This window comes from Callorhinus ursinus, unplaced genomic scaffold (genome assembly GCF_003265705.2).
Source record: "Callorhinus ursinus isolate GAN/ISIS: 27379988/994484 unplaced genomic scaffold, GSC_fseal_2.0 scaffold36, whole genome shotgun sequence".
Lineage (NCBI taxonomy): Eukaryota > Metazoa > Chordata > Mammalia > Carnivora > Otariidae > Callorhinus > Callorhinus ursinus.
Genome location: NW_027397098.1, coordinates 15,147,616 through 15,163,327, shown reverse-complemented (window position 1 = coordinate 15,163,327; position 15,712 = coordinate 15,147,616). Strand labels below are relative to the sequence as shown.

Sequence of the window (15,712 nt, the reverse complement as noted above, 5' to 3'; positions counted from 1 at the left end):
CCTCCCTTCCTTCCTTCCTTCCTTCCTCCCTTCCTCCCTCCTCCCTTCCTTCCTCCCTCCTTCCTCCCTCTCTTCCTCCCTCCTTCCTCCCTCCCTCCTCCCTCCCTTCCTCCCTCCGTCCTCCCTTCCTCCCTTCCTCCCTCCCTCCCTCCTACCCTCTCTCCCTTCCTTCCCTCTGAGTTGCCAAGAGGCAGATTGACCTAAGGTCACATGGCTAGTTGCAGGTAGAGCTGGGAGTCAAACCCAAGCAGTTGTGCTTCTCCAGCACCATCTGTTCCCTAGACCGTATCCTGAAGTGGAGGCTGTGTCTTTTCTTGTCACCCTCGTGGGTGTGCAGAATGGTGCCTCACATGTAGATGCATCTGGTCCACGGCTGCTGGCTGCCGGAGAAAGGAGTGCCAGGTCCAGCGGGAATGCTCTTGACTGAGGTGGATCCTTAGCCCTCAGTTTAGAATATTTCACTTTCTACGCGGAGGTGGACGTTTGAATGTATGGAAGGGCAAGTGTCAGCGGCTTGGGCAGAATGCCGGCCCCGGATACAGTGGTGTCACTGACAAAACGGAATTGCCTTTCCCTTAGCACATTATCCTCATAAAGTCATTTTACCTTTCAAAGCACTTCATACACCTTATTCTCCTTCCCCAATTACAGCAGGGGAGGCACTTTTCATTCCGTTTTACTAAGATGCCCACAATGGAAAGGTTGAGCAATATATGCCCTTGTGGCTCCGCCCCTCCCCCAGCGTCCTGCGCGTGGCAGAACCTGAGGGGCCCTCGGGGCTAGAATGGTACGAAAAATATGCCAACTCTCTGGTTTTTAACTGATTTTCAACATACATATGTTTGGTCATCATGTAGATGGTCTTTGTCTACACATGCAAATCCTCTTTGTGAAACTTAACCCAAAGCCAGTTATTTCTGCAAGCATCATTTTGAGTAGGTCATGACCAACTCATACCCAACTCTGGAATCAGAAAGCGTACACAGTTCAAATGACCAACTGGTTAGTTACCATTAATAGATGTTTTCACCAAAAACTGAGTGCTGGGAGTTAACTCTTGCGTCTCCCACCCTGGCTGTCCGAGGCCATGACCTTCCCTGTGGTCCGGACGTTCCCCTCCCATCCTGCCCCGCGTGTGGGATGGGGTTCCACGTCTGTGAACCGCTGGCAGGAAGGAGTGCCCACCGTCTTCCATGATGGGGCTCAGGAAGTGGTTTGCACCCCAGTGGGGGCTCAGACTCCCTGTGCACAGAGGAAATGCAGGTGCCGCGGGGAAGTGCGAGGTGCACACAGGCAGCCTCCTCACCGCCTGCCTGAGGCGACTAATCCGTGGCCTGGCCTGACCTTGGGTTCCAGCTGTGCCAACACCAACAGTGCACGGCATTCTCGACCATGAGGCAGGGAGCCTAACAGGCAAGACGCGGGCCAGGTCCTCACGTGGCCCTTCTTTGTAGGAGTCGAGGCGCGCAGGCAGAGCCGGTCTGAGGAGGTGTCAGCATGGTTTTGCTGATCATCTACAGTCGGCACTGAGCTCTCTGGGTCCTATTGTTGTTTTTCTTTTTCACTTCTTCGTGTGGAAGAGAGACTCGTCTGGTTCCCAAGGTCAGGAAGACACTAAATCCCCTGTCCTTGTGGATGGGATCCCACAGGGAAAACGAGAGGCATTACCTGTGGTCATGACGATTCCTGCCAGTGCTTTGTGGCGGGCGTGCGTGGACGCCAGGCCCACAGTCAGCTCGTGGAACTTCTGCGTGACCAGCTGGGACACGGAGTCTGCGAATTCCTGAAAGACACAAGCACCAGGCCTCTTTGATGGCTGAGCCGGCGGCATCCTGGCCTCCCTCCTCCTCCAAGCCATGTCCCCATGTGCGGCATCCGGAGGCCACCGTGTGCACTGTCCCGACACCCCACGGCCCTATGGGGACCCATGGCAGGCCCTGGTTCTGAGTGGGGAGCCCCAGCCTGGCCCCGCACCTGAGCAGAGCCTGCCCGCGGGAGGCCACAGCCACTCTTGCCCTCCCCTGCCTCGTGGAGGGGCCAGCCTGCAGCTCTCGTTCGGGGAGCACTTGTGTGATAGAATCCTGAGCAGCGGGGGGCTTGCACACCCTAGACACTCGGCTCCCTGTCTTCTCAGTGTGGGAGAACCAAGGCATAAATACCCCTCAGTCTCAGGTACTTCCTGGCCGAGCTGTTCCCTGTGCTCACCCCACAGTATCCCCCCTTACTTTCTGCACACATGCACAGGCACACACAAGTGCACTCATGAGATGCAGGCACAGTGCACACATGTATGTGCACACGTGCACTTACAGACACACGTGCACACAGTGCAGCCAGAGATAATGCGCATGTACACACGCACTCAGAGATGCAGGCACACATGCGTGGTATGCACCCATGCACACGTACACGCACATGTGTGCACACAGAGAGAGAGATGCAGGCACACATGTGCGGTACCCACACATGCATGTGCACACTTGTTGAATTTTCCTAGTGTGACCTATGTCCTTATTAAAGCAGCCCATCTGCAATGACTAAGGCAGTGTGGCCCACGAATGTGGTTTTCTTGTCATCTTCCTCCCTCCCACCTGGCCCTATGGTGGACGTGTCCCTTCTTTGCCGGAGGAGGCAGGCTGGGTGGCAGCGCCCTTCACAGGCATTGGAGACAGAGAGATCTGGTGTGAATCGCATGGGCCCGTTTTCCTGATTTATAAGGTAATCCTCTTAATTTCCATCCGATGGTGCTTTCATGAGAATTAAATGCATTAATGTATCTTAAATGCTTAGCATGCTGCCCCGTGTTTCGTCAATGCTCAGAAACGGTGCCTGTTCTTCTTTCGTCATCATCATCATCATTGCTAATTATCATTTCCCTGGTCGCTGCAGACACAGGCTGCATCCTCACGTGGTTATCCGTGAGGGGGCACGTGATTCATTTCGGGATGGAATGGAGCTTCACTTTCCCGCCAGGTGTCCGGATATTGTGCTACAGATAAGAACAGGTCTCAATAAAGATGCAAAAGATAAATAGACAGGTTTTTTTTAAAAATCCCACTTACGGGCAGTAAAACCTATTCATATGGAAACAGGCCTGCATCCCAGACTCTAGAAACCTGCGCAGAACAACACTGAGGTGTTGGCGCCTGTCTCCTCTGTCCCGTGGGGGGCCTGCTGCGGTGGCGGCTCCCGAAACCCATAGTGCTGGGTGCCATATGGGCGTGACGATTCGGGCCTGGCAGGTGGCGAGGGGCCCTCCACTGGGCCTGCTGGGCCTGGGACGTGTGTGCTGGGGGCGTCTCTCCCCGGCTCGGCCCCTGCAGGAACCCAGGCTGCTGGGTGAGGTGCCTCACCTCCACTGGGAGCTGTGCAGTCCGTCCTAGGGTTGGCTTGGGGTTGGAGGCTGTCTTGTCCTTTGGGACCTGGGGACGGAGGTCCAGAGAGAGTGGGCATGTGTCCCAGGCACACGGTATATGGGTGTCCTGGGGCAGCCAGAACCAGTGACCACCAGTGCGCTGGCTCAGAACCACAGAAATCTGTCCCCTCTGGAGACAGCAGCCGGAGGTCAAGGTGGCGAGGGCTCGTCTCCCTCCTGCAGCTCCAGTGGAGGGTCCTTCCTGCCTCCTCCGGCCTGTGGGGGCTGCAGGCGTCCCTCCTGTGTCTGCCTCCTCCAAAGACGCCTGTCGCTGGATTCAGGGCCACCCTGATCTCAGATCCTTCGTGTCACAGCTGCATGGCCCCAGGCGCAGGCTCTGGGGCAGGCCACGGCATGCCTTTTTGGGGCCACCTGCAGACCACTTCGCCTTGTCATCAACACCTTCCACATGCGTGCTGTAATCCAGAGGGCAACAGTTTTCCACAGGAGTGTGAATTTGGGTAAATTCCGTACGTCTTGGATGAGCCCAACTTCTTCATTTGTGTCTGTTCCTCGAACAGTAGCAGGTGTAGACACGGGGCTGGTAGTGTCCCTGGCACCCTTGGCCCCCCACCACCAAGGGAAGGTTTTATCAAGTCCCACCTTCAGATGGACGCTGGTGGGCACAGGGCTCTGAGCTCTGACTGAAGGCACACGAGCAGGGAGCAAGGCTGGTGGGAACAGGGGTCCCAGGCTCTGCGGGCTCTGTGGCGCCTCAGTGAACACCGCTTTTGGAGCAGGAGACTTTGAGCCCTGTTCTTGCAGGACCGGCAGGAAGATGCAGCCCAGCACCACCTGCCTGGCTGGGAAGGGGGCCTCTGACCTGGGCGCGGGCTGAGGGCTCCTGTCCAGGCACAGGGGTCCAGAAAGGCATGAGCAGAGCTGATGGCTGGCTGAGAGGGACCTTGATGGAATGGTGGGCCTAGGGTCTGTCCTTCTGCAGACGTCCAGTGCTCAGGTCAGGGGATGAGCTTCGCTGTCTGCCCACCGGCTAGCTCTGCAGCATGCTGGCGGTCAGCAGAGGGTCAAGCCGCTGTTCCGCTGGGGACCTACGTGCTGGACCTACCTGCCTGCTGGCGGCACCTGCAGGTGGCTGGTTCCATGCGCTTTATCACTAGGATGGGCTTCCAGGGGCTGCCTGCGCCTTCTTCTGGCTTCCTCAAGGTCTGAAGCGCCTTGCGGGCAGACTCCTGTCTTTTGCTCCTCCAATAACATTTTTTAAAATTGAAGTATGATTAACCTACACTGTTATATTAGATACTAGTTTCAGGTGTACAACATTCAACAATTCTGTGTGTGCCTCGGTACTCATGATGGTAAGTGTACTTTTAATCCCCCTCACCTGTCTCCCGTCCCCCCCCACCTCCCCGCTGGTGACCAGCAGGGTGTCCTCTAGAGCGAAGAGTCTGTCTCTTGTTTTGTCACTCCTTTTCTTTGTTTGTTTTTTTTTCAATTCCACATATGAGTGAAATCATATGGTATTTGTCTTTCTCTGACTTATTTAACTCCATATAATACTCTCTAGCTCCATCCGTGTCATTGCAAATGGCAAGATTTCTTTCTTTTTTATGTCTGAGTAATAGTCCATTGTACATATATACCACATCTTCTTTATCCAATCATCTGTCGATGGACATCTGGGCTGCTTCCATATCTCGGCTATTGTGGACATTGCTGCTGTAAACATCGGGTGCATATCTTTTGAATTAGTGTTTTCATTTTCATTGGGCTTACTGGATCACAGGGCAGCTCTATTTTCAACTTTTTGAGGAACTTCCATACTGTTTTCCAGAGTGGCTACACCAGCTTGCATTCCCACCAACAGTGTAGGAGGGTTCCCCTTTCTCCACATCCCCGCCAACATCTGTCGTTTCCTGACTTGTTAATTTTAGCCATTCTGACTGGTGTTAGGTGGTATCTCATGGAGGTTTTGATTTGCATTTCCCTGATGCCAAGTGATGCTGAGCATCTTTTCATGTGTCTGTTGGCCATCTGCATGTCTTCTTTGGAGAAATGTCTGTTCATGTCTTCTGCCCATTTTTAATTGGATTCTTTGTTTTTGTTTTTTTATTTTTAGGGTTGATTTGTAGAAGTTCTTTACATATTTTGGATATTAGCCCCTTGTCGGATATGTCATTTGCAAATATCTCCTCCCATTCAGTAGGTTGCCTTGTCATTTTCTTGGTGGTTTCCTTCTCCAGTAACTTTTCAAGGTGCCCGGATCAGATTCCTATGCCTTGTGTGCTCTGAAGAGCTGTTCCAATGTACTTTTGATTGTCCTTTTTCCGTCTCTTTAAAGTGAAGTTTCGAACGTCCACGAAGTGAGGATCCTGTTAGCACAGGATGCATCTTGCTGTTCTGTGTGCCTGATGGGCCCTGTGAGGTTCCTAGAAGAGGTCGCCTCCAACCGCTGGCTACACAGAAAAGCGACTTCATTTGGTAACTAGAGGCTGCTCTCCTTTGTGCAGAGGTGCAGGACGGATGCCCTGTGTGCCAGGGTAGCACCTGCGTAGCCTGCTGAACCCCCCAAAGAAGCTGCTGACACGGTTTCAACATGCGGATTCGGGGACACACACGTTCCGCCCATAGACCCATGAGATGGGGTGTGGTATGAGTGACCTGCGCGGGTCTGGCTTTTGGAGGGTGTGGGGCACCCCTTCTCTCTCCGGCCTCTCTTTCTCCCCCATCCCTCCTCTCTTGTCCCGGGCCCCCTGGCTGGAGACCCTGAGGGTGGAGCTACCATGGGGGGCCTGGGACCACCAGCTGCCCACCCGCCGACAGCCCTGTGGTTTCACTGGTTTTGAGGACGTAGGTTACAGCAGGAGCATCATTACTCTAGTATAAAGAATGAGAGGAATTTATTATAAAAAGGTAAGTAAAACCTGACAAATCAGAGAAAAGCGAAGGGTGCACAGAGCACCATACCGCCCAGCTGACCCGCCAGGCGTCCTAGAGCCAGGTGAGCGACCTCTAACCCACGTGCCCTTTAGGGGATCTTGGGGCCCTGGGGCCCCGACCGCGTGGGTCAGCAGCTCTGCACGGTTCTGCTGCCAATGAATAATGTTCTTCATGTGTGAACAGCCATTACTGGGCTTCACCTGACGCATGTTTAATTTTCGTTCGGACTGAAATGCGCCACGGGAAATACAGATGCCGAGCCGCTCGCTCGTCTGCCTCTGAGCCACCTGATGTGCGCAGGCTCTGCTGGATGCAGAGCGGGCAGCCGGAGCCACGGCGGTGGCAAGGACAGGCGGCTCGCGGCTCTGAGGGGTGTGCACGTTCTCCCGGCCCCCAGCCTCAGCCCCCTGCCCTCTGACCTGGCCGTGCCCCATCTTCTCCCCTACAGTCCTTTTGCTTTATTCTTTTTTTCAGGGGTCCTTGACGTTGATGTGAAGCACATTTCTCAAGTCTTATAAATGTGAATGTAAAAAGAAAGGCAAAGTTTTCTTCAACTCTCCTCACGTTGGGTGGTGGCTTATTCTATTGAAACGTAGAGAAGAGTTTAGTGAGCTGCTTGAAATTTACCTGTAATGTGTAACTGGTGTTACACGAACGCTTGCTTGTGGTTTTGCAAGGAAGGATTTGATGGACCTTTTGTTTTCCTGGTTGTGAGAGTGGAAGGAAGAGAAATCAGAGCATGGCTTGCAAGTTGTCTTCGTCCAGACTTGCAGGAGTCTTCGTGAAATTAGACGTGCGTGGGCTTGGGAAAAGGCCTGAGGAGGCTGCCCTGCCCCGAGCCGCCTCCTCCCCGGCCTGTGCCCCCGCACCACCGCTATTTTGGGGGCTCGGTTGTTAATTCAGCCGCACACACGATTGCAGCTTGCATCGGCTTTCTCAGTTGTGTTTGTGTCTGTAACTGATGTGCTTGATTATGTGGGGAGCTAGAGGCTAGACGGAAACTTAGAGTTCACGTAGGGATGCGTATACTCACTGTCTAACACCAGCCATTTTTTTATGTTTTGATCACTTGGGATTTAATGTAGACAGTCAATTTTGGTTACTGCAAACCTACCTAATCAGATGGTGAAATAATCCATTTTCTTCCCCACCTGGCACTTGGTTTATAGTCGAAGCAGCTAAACGGCTTAAAAACAGCTCATGCCACTGATTATTTTCATAAATTCAAATTCCAGGGTGCACCCGTGGGCCCTGGGGAGTTCATTCAGCTCCCCAGGACAGGCGAGTGCGTCCCCGTTAGGACACATTATTTAACTTAAAGAGTATTTTTTTAAAATGTTTTATTTATTTATTCATGAGAGTCAGAGAGAGAGAGAGGCAGAGTCAGAGGGAGAAGCGGCCTCCCCACCTAGCAGGGAGCCCGATGCGGAACTCAATCCCAGGACCCCAGGATCATGACCTGAGCCGAAGACAGACGCTTAACCATCTGAGCCACCCAGGCGCCCCAAACTTAAAGAGTATTTTTTTCAGCACATGAGTCAAGCTATATCTTAGCATTGCTTCCTAAATTAACATAAGACATTTTCCCCGGCGGCGAGCATACAAACCCCTCACTGTGATTCAGAGCAGCCCCCACCCTCGCTTTACCGAGGCCTGTGTGCAGGGCTTGGTGGGAGCTGTGGCGCTTACAAACCCATACCCCGTCTCTGTCCATGAGAGCATCACAGACCGCCGACGGCGGACCTCCTCGTCCCTCTCTCCACAAAGCCCAGGTCTAGCTCCTATAGAGGCTTCCACGGCGAGCAGGCTTCTCCTCCAGACCCCAGTGGCTCTTAGAAGCTGCGTCCTTTTTTGGTACATCCTGAAAAGGTAGTTTTTCTTTCTCTTTTGTACGTCATATATATACAATGTCCCTGTGGACAAGGGGGTCAATATTTTTATTGACTGGGGGAGTGTGAACCACCATATGGATCACATGCCGTGGAGACGGCCCACGACACGTGTCTTCTGTGGAGCTCACTTTTCAGGGCAGGGGATGAGGTCTGATGGTCTGAGTGGAGGATTTGTGCAGCGTCATGATGAGAGGTCAAAGCTGCAAGGCTGCCAGAGGTAGGTCTCGGTTCCAGACCCAGGAGCTCCTGCGGTTATTCTGCAGATGTCCCCAGAGCGCCTCCTCGGGCTCAGCGGCTAAGTAAGCAGTGGGGACACAGCATGGGAAGAGCATAGGGCCCACGCAGCGAGTTCTGGCTCTGCTCAGGTGGCAGAGGGGGGCCCTTCCCAGGCTTTGACCAGCCACAGGTTGACCGTGAGGATGAGGTCGCCACCGGCAAGGTTGAGGCACTGTGTTTACCGACAGCCATTGTTCCTATGGCCATGTCCCTCCACGCAGAGCCCCCAGCACTCGGCTCCGCGTACCCCCACGCAGAGCCCACAGCACACGGTGGTGTCCCCCACACAGAGCCCCCAGCACACGGCGATGTCCCCCCGCACAGAGCCCCCAGCACACGGTGATGTCCCTTCGTGCAGAGCCCCCAGCACACGGCGATGTCCCTCCGTGCAGAGCCCCCAGCACACGGCGATGTCCCTCCACGCAGAGCCCCCAGCACACGGCCGTGTCCCCCCGTGCAGAGCCCCCAGCACATGACGGAGTCCCCCCGCACAGAGCCCCCAGCACACGGCGGTGTCCCCCGCGCAGAGCCCCCAGGACACGCAGAGCCCCCAGTACAGAGCGGTGGTCCCATCTTACGGTTGCAGACGCAGAAGCTCAGCGAGATCAGGGACACAGTTGTGAAGCAGGCAAGAAGCTGGGTGTGATGGAGTTGTGTGTGTGTGAGTTCTGCGTTGTGCTGTCAGCCTGTGATGTCTGCCGCTCTTCTGGGGGCCGGTTCCTCAAACCTCAGAAAACAGCTTTAATCTGACCACACTCTGTAAATCCTCTGAGATTAAAGCTAAGCGCATGGGTGGTTCGCTCAGACGGTGCCCCAAAGCCCTCGCCCTTTTGTGGGTACGGAGAGAGTCTGCCGCCCTCCTCTGAAATCTCTGGCTAACCCGTTCACCCCTGCAGGGGCAGCTGGGGGTCCCACCAGACTCGGCCCCCACATAGGGCCCCCCAGGGTGGGAGCAGTAGCCCCTGTGCTCCAGGGACAGAGGCGGACAGAATTTGGGGATGAGTCTGGGCCCCATTTGGGACTTTCTGTGTGCCAAGATGAGAAGCCAGTGGGCCTCGTAGAGGGGGCAGGCCTGGAGAGATTTGGGGGCTCTGGAGCAGGTGAGCCTGCTGCCCCACCCACCCCACCCCCGAACTGTCACTCCTCTTGCTTCATCCAGCCCCCAGTTCAATCATCCTGCCCCTGAAACACCTGGCCTCCCAAAGGTAGAGGCCCTTGGATGGGGCTGGAGGCAGGAGCAGGTTCCCCGGCTGAGTTAGGTCGGGGCCCAAGCCTGTGACCATCCAGGGAGAAGGTATGGGACAGGGAAGGGCGTGCCCTGCAGAGAACCCTCCATGGTCTGCCTCGTCCAGGCCTTGGCTGGGGGGGTCCTGCAGGAAACACCCCCACTGTGGTCTGCCTAGTCCAGGCCTTGGCTGGGGGGAGGGGGTCCTGCAGGAAACACCCCCACTGTGGTCTGCCTAGTCCAGACCTTGGCTGGGAGCACAGTGGGTATCCTGGTGGTGAGGAGACAACTTAGGGTTGGGGTGGTGGCCTTCTGGACACCCCATCTCCTGCAGTGGACAGATGAGGGTCTGCTGTGGTCTGAGGCAGGAACTGGGAGAGTCTGGCCCTGGGCACGAGTGAGAGGCCAGCTTTGCAGTAGAAAACCCTGCACAGAGAGCCTAAAGACCCACTCCAAAAATCTGGAAAGGTAAACCGACGTCCTCCAGCTGTACTAATTATTGGCGATTTAGCAGTTTAGGGAATGCCTGTATGGGGCCCCTTGGCGGCGGAGGCATGCTCAGCCTCCCTGGGCACGAGCCGGCTCCTCGGGGAAGCCTCACAAAGCCACCCCAGCTGCTCTTAGGGCAGGAGCACGTGGGGGGTGGGACTGGGGGCCGTGCCCCTGAGCCGCTGCTCGGAGCTCCGATGAGCCCGAATCAGGGGGGCAGCGTCCGAGCTGTTCACGCATAGGCTGGTACCGGCGGACGGCAGGAGCAGAAGTGAGCAGAGGGGAGAGGACTTGGCTTCTGGTTGAATGATAGTGATAAACAGGTGCTTCTGGTCCCAAAGGTTAAGTGGGGAGGTTGGCCCCATATTAATGAGCTGTGTGTGTGGCGCCATTCGAAATGCTACTTCAGTTTCTGCCTGTCGTTGCCACGCATCGTCCATTGGCCCCAATTACCGTGGCAAATTACCAGCATTATTCAAACAGGAAAAATAAACTTTAAAGAGGAACGCTGAAAGACTCACACTTTACTCATTTCCAACACTAATATTTTGAATGCCACAAATAAATAAAATGTGTTCAAATTTGCAATAGCAGTCCTCAGGGTAAAATTGACATTTAGCCAAAGTGGTAAGGATATTAAAATCAATAGATTATGAAAGAGAAAGCCTTCAGTAAATATTTTCCTGTTGAAATCCTGTCTTTGGGCTTATAATGCTGAAATATCAGAAAGGTTAGATTTGCATATGGGTGGGCCAGACAGGATCTGGGAGCCAAGGCTGCCTGGTCCCCTGCCCCCCTCCCTTCATGGTGCTTGCTATGCACCCCCCCACCATACTGGGGAGTAAGTATGGGGGAGTGCCCTGGGGTGTGGGAAGTAGCACCACCGGGAAGGGGGCATGGCTGACCGAGCTCTGCTTCCAGAACTGGGCAGCGGAGGGGCTGCTCCCCGAGGCATCGAGCTGGCGGATGGCGCGCTGAGGCTCAGAGAAATCCTGCTAAGTGGGAGGTGAACTTCCACGGCTCCATCTCAGCGTCCCCTCATGTGTCCATGGACGAGGCGCCTCTGGGTCTTGTAATGATTCCTGTTTGCTAACAAAGGCAATCAGGCCTCATTAACTTCAAAGTCCAACTACGTAATTCAAATTAGCTGACTACTCAATTATTCTATATCTCAAATTATCTGGAGGCCAATAACAAATTTAAAGGAAGTCCTGAAAGAGGAAAAAATCCTTACTGTCACCCACACGGTGGAGAAAGCGCCAAACTTGGAATGAGAGGACCTGGGCAGGGAGCCTCTCTGGGGCGCGGCTTCCTCATCCAGAATTACCCTGATGGGCCTGGTTCTGATCCTCGGCACGGACACCTGGCCTGCTGCATCAGACATTTCTGGATGACCAGGGGCATGGCCAGAGGAAGAAACGAGGGCTGGGAGGTGTTGCTCTGGGGTTAGCACACCTGTCCACTGTGTGCAGGGAGCTAGGTGAGTGGTCATCCTGGGGCCAGGGAGTGGCAGAGCCAGACGTGTGTTTTGGGGAGCGCTGACCGCACCGTGGTTGACAGGTAACCAACACGAGACTGGCTGCACGAGGTGGCTCCTCAAAGCACTTTCTGTGGCTGAGTCCCCTGCTCGGGTGTTTCAGTAGGATGTGGCATGGATCCCAAGGCTAGGAGGGGCTATATTTTGGCAGATTGCATTTTCCAAAGACGGCTGTGCCCATGTCGCCCATCCTGCCAGCTCATCTTACCTCTAACCCCCATGTGCCTCGTATGCAGTGGTTGGCTCTGTGTCCTCTCCTTGGACACTGTCCCAGCAGACAGAGCAATGAAGGGATGGTGGCATGTGACCTCTGAGCAGTCCGTAACGCCATGACCTGTGTCTTGGCCCTGGGTGCTCCCTCTTGGAACCCAGCCAGGAGAAATCCCATGGAGAGGAGTCCGGGTCCTGGCCAGTGGCCAGGCTGAGCTCCCAGACCACACACAGCCAGCACCAACCTGCAGCCCCCAGTGGGCCCTCTGGGGAACGGTCCTCAGCCCCCAGCCAAACTGCCCAGCTAGTGCTGTGAGGAGCTGAGGGGCACCGTCCCCGCTGAGCCCAGCCCAAATGGCAGGTGCAAGAGCAGAATAAAAGCCTGTGTTGTTTTGAGCCACTGGGTTTCAGAGTGGCTTGTTATGCCATGGTGAAGCACGCAGACAGAGGTACGGTGTGACAGACCGTGGATAGACCATGAGGGCTTAAAGATGGACTCTGAAGTCATTGTGATCCAGATTCAAATCCTGTTGTTGCTACTTAACAGTGGCCTGACTCCGAACATTATTTAGATCGTGATTTCCCCTTCTCTGAAATAGGAATCGTGCCTACGCCATAGGGTCATTACAGGTGGGATGGCATCGCGGGTGTAAGATGCCTGAGTGTGACCTGTACGCTCACTGCCTAGCTCCGAGTGCCGACTGTGGTTGAGGTTGTTCGCGCCCGGACTTGTGCAAGCACAGAGTTTCTTAGAAACAATACAGAAATACTTGTCACTTACTTGCATGAAATGAAAGTTTTCTCAGGATGCAGCTGTTCGAGGGGTATGTTCCGGCACAGTTAGGCAGGCGCGTATGATGCTGAGGATGTGTTGAGGCAGAACTTCATGAAATACCTCCCTGAGTTGAGTGCTTTCTTGGAGTTCCCCCGACCCCAGTTAATCCAGCTGCACTGTTGCCTGTCCCACCGGCTGTTCCCCCCGCACTGCGTGCGCTAAGGGAGCCTGCTCTTCAGCGGAGTAGCTGCGCCTTTGACCCAGCTCTGCGCCCCACGCACAGGCGCTGCATCCGCCTGGACCCAGAGCCAGTCTCAGGGAGAAATCACACACGCGTCGCCTGCTTGATGTCATTTCCTTGTACTGAAAACGTCGGTCAGTATTGGGCGAGTTAAACTATTTGCTTGATCTTTTATCAGCTTTACATTTGTTACAACTTTTCCGTTTGGAAGAGGGTGTCTCTGGCATCAGCGCCTTCGAACATCGCGTGCTGTCCGGAGGTGCGCTGCCCTGGGCTCTTGGCTACTAGTCTGCTCACGGTTCTCTGACTTGGGGTTCCCTTCTCTCTGAGAAGGGCCCATCCTCGGGCCACATTACTTGTGACTATTGACACGAGCGTCACCGTGATTGGCCTGGAGGCCTGAGGACCAGAGCTCTGTCGTACTCCTCTTGGCAATAACACAGGCACACAGTGCGTCCCAATCAAAGTGTGCGTTTGCCCTGAGGGCTTTGTAGGGCACACGTGGCTCCTGACACGCCCCCACAGGAATGCTGGCGTGAAATTGGAAAGGTGTTTGTCAGAGCTGTCACGGGGGAGAGCTTAGCTGTGTCCAGAGTGGCCCGGGAGAAGCCACAGTGGAGACACTGTCTCAAGCCTCTCCACTTCTATCTCGTCTCTATACCTGACTCCTGGAGAAAAGAATAAATCAAAATTTATTGAGCAAGACACTAATGAAATATTAAGACAAAGAAGACAAGGTCCTCTATATAAAAAGCCCGTCATACCAAACAGGAAACACAGAACACCGTGTGATAGATGGTAGCCGACATTGCTCAAGGACTTTGTGCACGCAGGTGCTAAGTGGCCAGTGCGTCTTGTTTCCCGTAATCGACATGATTGTCCCGGGAGGCAGTTACTCTATTACCCTGCTTTGCAGATGAGCGAGCTCAGAATGAGAGAAGTCAGCCTCCCTGCCAGGGGCACACAGGGTCCCAGATTCACACAAGGGTGGTCAGACCCCAGGGCACATGCTCAGCCGCTGTCCTTCCTCAAGAGAGATGGGCAGGGCAGGAAGGACGATGAATGCTTATATTCTCAGACCAAAACGAGCACACAAGCCTGAAAAAGGCAAACACAGAGGTAGGAGACGGGGAGTGTGAAATTCTGCCTCTTACACAAATTTGGGTTTCATGACAGTCTTCACTGTAGGAGTTTAGGGAGCAAATGACCCCTGGTAATTGGAGAAGGAGGACTTCACAGGGCCTGGGAGAGCCACCTGGGCCCACCTGTGGGGCCACAGACCCCTTCCTGGATCCCCTGAGTCAGAATTTCAGGTGCTGGCGTTGCCTGCAAGGTGCTCAGGGATTCAAATGTGCAGGGAAGTTCGACAACAACACGAGCAAGATTCTCTCATTGGCCAAACATCACCAGCCTCCTCCAAATTCAAACAGCCCTGCTTTTTGGGCTTCTCTGTTTCTCTTTGCATCATCCAATCTCAGCAGGACCAGAAGCCCCCACCCTCAATACCTGACCCAGTTCCTCATCCCCAACACCCCCGGGTGATGCCTGACCACCTGGCCTGTCCTCAGCGAGGGTCCTGTTAAGTCGGTTTAGCCAGGACCTCCTTCACCCCTGATGTTTCCTCTTTGTGATTTCCATGCACTGACCCCACCTGCCCTGTGGCTGTAACCCCCACTTCCCATGCTGCATGCACTCCTGCTGCAGTGGCCCGTCACCTGCCAGCATTGTGTGAAGCTTGGAGCGGGCCAGTGGGTCCCAGTGGGGAGGGACGGCTGAGCTGGGGTTGGGAATGGACCACCTCTCCCTGCAAGAGCAGGGACATGTGCCACGAAACATCAGCCTGTCTTACCATCTTGTGGTCTCCGGTCCCTAGGTGGCTGCCTGCTCCCTCTTGCTGGCTCTCTCCCCATCTCTCCCTTTGGTCTCCGCAGGCCTCACCCCACTCATTGCCACACAGTGACCTCCACCAAATGCAGCTCCGCAAGGGAGACCATGACCCATATGCCTCCCTCTGCATGTGCCGAGACCAACCCAGCAAATCCAGGGGTACAATAGTGAGGTTCCCTCCAAGGGGATGGGCTCTGGCTGTGGGTCATTTGCTGAACAAGAGAGTTCTTAGCCAGTAGATAGGAAGATCCCTCTTACATATGATGGGACAGATATGAATAGACAGGACTGGGGGCTGGTCACATCTGTAAATATAATTTTATAGACTTGAAGGCACTTTTAGTCATCTACTGTTGGCATTTTTAAATTCTTCATGATGAGTTACATTAAGAAGAAACAGTCTAAGGAAAATGAAGAAAATAATTCTTTTAAAATAGAGGATCTGCATAAAGTAAAAAGGGGGGACAGTTATATGAATGGCTCATGCTGTATTGATAACAAAGGTTTAGTAACATCAGGAGCTGACCTTTTTTTCCCCTGTATCTGACAAACAGGTTGCACTCTCTGCTTTCTGCTGTTTATTTTATGAATTTGCTATCTGGCTCCTGAGCACCTTCAGTGGAGAGTGGCTGGAGGGCCAGAGGGACTCGGTGGCCGGGTGGCAGGTGAGGGCCCCCTCTTCTGGCAGGTGGGAGGAGAATGGTGCAAATACCACTGCCCACCCTGGGGGTTCCCAGGGACCAGGCCCAGGGGGCTGAATGCTTTATGGTTGGGCAGCCAAGACTGAGACAAGCTGACTCATCCAGTCAGTGTTACCCTTAGAATCACACCCACATGTTTAACTTCTGGCTCCAACATTCGGGCTCT

At 54.3% G+C, this 15,712-nt stretch overlaps 1 protein-coding gene across 2 annotated transcripts in view; it reads right to left on the bottom strand.

The window, feature by feature from the left end:
• ADARB2 (adenosine deaminase RNA specific B2 (inactive)) overlaps nt 1–15,712 on the bottom strand; it is a 412,902-nt gene that overhangs the window by 52,049 nt on the left and 345,141 nt on the right. For both annotated transcript variants that reach the window (XM_073879972.1, XM_073879973.1), the window contains one exon: nt 1,669–1,783. In XM_073879972.1, the coding sequence (XP_073736073.1) occupies nt 1,669–1,783 (115 nt within the window). The remainder of the gene's footprint in view (nt 1–1,668; nt 1,784–15,712) is intronic.